This window comes from Amphimedon queenslandica, unplaced genomic scaffold (genome assembly GCF_000090795.2).
Source record: "Amphimedon queenslandica unplaced genomic scaffold, v1.1 AMPQUscaffold_13373, whole genome shotgun sequence".
Lineage (NCBI taxonomy): Eukaryota > Metazoa > Porifera > Demospongiae > Haplosclerida > Niphatidae > Amphimedon > Amphimedon queenslandica.
In genome coordinates, this window is record NW_003546391.1 from 176,063 (window position 1) to 179,218 (window position 3,156).

The following is a 3,156-nucleotide window of genomic DNA, read 5'->3' on the forward strand; positions in this document are numbered from 1 at the left end:
ATATGAAGTCCCTCAAAATACTTTTGATTAGCATCATAGAAGAAAAGAGAACGGTCAGTTGGGTTAAAACGGAGAATTTTAATAGATATTATAGTTAACAGAGTGAAGCAGAGTATATATATTGATGCTATAGAGTGAGTAAAAGATGGTTCAATGCCAGTCATACTCCAGAAACGAGCCATGCAGCGATGAAGTGGTCTAGTAACCAATACTACACACTTGTAACCTTTATCATACAATGTTATCCAAACATAGAGTAAGAGGAGAAGGAGCAATGGATAGAATCCTACCACATACCAAAAGGAGATTGCTCCTAATGGTGACATGTGAGGAGCAATGCATAATGGATAGTTACCAAGAAATGGTGTAAAGTCTAAGTTGAAGAAAGTGTTTGGTAGAAACCAGTAACTTGGAACATCAGTGGTAACCTCTGGATAGACAATGGATACCATTTGAGAGTAAAATACTATTCCATTTATTAAACCATTTGTGAGCTTTATATTTAATATGATTATTAGTATGACCATTATCGTGACTAATAAGATTTCAATTAGAAAAAATACTGGGCCTAATGGATAATCTTCACACTGGACACACTCACCAATCATATTAATAGGCACTGAATCATTTGATTGGCAAAATAGAACTATAAGATTAGTTTCATTGTCAAAACAACAATCATTACAGGTGTAGTTGAAAGGCTCACAAAGCGAAAAGCAGGCAATACCAGGTTTATATGCTTTTTGCTCACAATAGGGATAGCATTTCCAATTGCATACACCTGTAACATTAGCTGTTAAATTAATACTAGCATTAATTGGGCCCAATGTTCCAATGTAGACCTCCTTTTCCATGGTAACATTAATTATTTCCTCATTAAAACACAAGGAAGACAGTGAATATACGGAATTGTTATTAATTGCAATAGAGCAAGTATCATCAGTACAGACGTACAGATCATTCTTCCAATCATACACATCATTGTTAGCTTCATCAATAACAGAAACTGTAAACTTAAGACTCTCACACTTACAGCCATCACTTGACAGTGCCTGGTGAGAACTACAACTCAGAGGTAGATTTGTGAATGACACATTCAATTCAAAACGATACGAGTACATATCCTGTGATATGGGACAATCATTTGGTTCAGTACATGTAACAGGAATGTTGTTACAATTATAAAGACTAACATATTGAAATGCAATATGCCTCAACCAGTTATATGAAGAAGAGGAAACATGAAGACACGTGATACTAACCTCTTCATATCCACTACCATCCCTCATACCAATAATACTCACATTATTCCTCAGTAGCTGTTGCTCTAGTAGACTAGTAGTGTCTAGTGTATATGTACCAGGAGACAGGTTGATAAGGATACCTGATGAACAGTTGTATTGTAGAGTAGCTGCTCCTTGTATAGCTAGATCAAGAGTAGCACAAGGTATTTGAACTCCTCCAGTCCAACAAGAGGTATTGTTGGTACCATCAGATAAACTGACATAGATCCTACACTCCAAACTAGCAGCAGATAAAACAAGAGAAAGAAGAAAGAAGAGTAATACTTTAACTGGGAACATTGTAGAAGTAAGTCACAAATATGGTATAAACAATTCACAGTTTTGATTAAAATTATAGGCAAGACTGGTCAGCAGTAGAATGCTTATCACATGATTTCAACACAATAACATCATACCTTAGTACAAGAAGAATAAAAAGGACGTCATGTATAGATCTACGAGTCATAATTATTTTTTGAATTTTAAGTGTAAAATTTTTAAAATAATAAGATCACACAATGCTTGGTAACAAATACCGTAATACACAGAGGATCAATCAAAAAAATTAAAATAATGCTATTTAACTATTTTTTGCCTAATTGATTATTAATAAACCAACAAATAAAATATATGAATCTAAATCATCTGTATTTAGTTACAAACAGAGCACAAAAAATTTTTCCACTTTACACTACTGGTATGGATACTGTTATACGCTACCATAGGTAACAGTTGTGCTAATAGTAATCGGTTGGTTAGGTTCATCAATAGGTTTATCAGTAGCCTTTGTAAGATCATCCAGTCTAACAGAAACATGTCGTTCATCATATTCTTGTGGATTCTCCATGCGATCAGCAATCCAATTTTCATCAACAACTAATGGATCATCATCATCTTCCTCTTGGTTGTCAGTATCAACTCGCAAAGTATCCTTACGACGTTTGTAGTGGCGGAAAATTTTTTTGCAGAGCATTGACATTATGTATATTGGTAAAATTATTCCAAATATCAGACCACTAAAAAATACTGATAAAAGCGACAACCAGAATGACTTATAAATTAGAACCAAAATATAAGTGAAGATCATTATAAAATACAAGAATAGTACTTCAAAAAAACTATGTATGTTTCTTTGGAAAGGTCGAAATATCATAATCATTATTGCCAATATACTAGATGCAACGATGGCTGCAGATGGTCCAAAGTAATGACATGAATATGGTGCTGGTAGAACTATCAGGAGAAGAGCCAAGGTAATTATTCTTACTAACAGATATAGTCCAGCAAAGAAACGATAATCATACGTGCCATCAGTTCCATTCTTATAAGGACCAGTAAACACATCACCCAGTGATATCAGTAGCTGTTTCCTCAAATGTAACCAATCCAATAACTTATGAAACCATTTGAATGGATAAAGGAGTATATAAAGTGTAGGAAGGAGTATAAAAACCAATAAAACTAAAATGGAAAATAAAGCTGCTGCTATATGAAGTCCCTCAAAATACTTTTGATTAGCATCATAGAAGAAAAGAGAACGGTCAGTTGGGTTAAAACGGAGAATTTTAATAGATATTATAGTTAACAGAGTGAAGCAGAGTATATATATTGATGCTATAGAGTGAGTAAAAGATGGTTCAATGCCAGTCATACTCCAGAAACGAGCCATGCAACGATGAAATGGTCTAGTAACCAATACTACACACTTGTAACCTTTATCATACAATGTTATCCAAACATAGAGTAAGAGGAGAAGGAGCAATGGATAGAATCCTACCACATACCAAAAGGAGATTGCTCCTAATGGTGACATGTGAGGAGCAATGCATAATGGATAGTTACCAAGAAATGGTGTAAAGTCTAAGTTGAAGAA

At 34.3% G+C, this 3,156-nt stretch overlaps 1 protein-coding gene across 1 annotated transcript in view; it reads right to left on the reverse strand.

Moving 5' to 3' along the window:
* The window catches only part of LOC109582606 (uncharacterized), a 4,341-nt gene extending 1,196 nt beyond the window's left edge, over positions 1-3,145 (reverse strand). Inside the window, exon 1 of the mRNA XM_019997427.1 lies at positions 2,977-3,145. Coding sequence (XP_019852986.1) covers positions 2,977-3,096 — 120 coding nt within the window. The 5' untranslated portion in view covers positions 3,097-3,145. The remainder of the gene's footprint in view (positions 1-2,976) is intronic.
* Between the last annotated feature and the right edge of the window lie 11 nt (positions 3,146-3,156).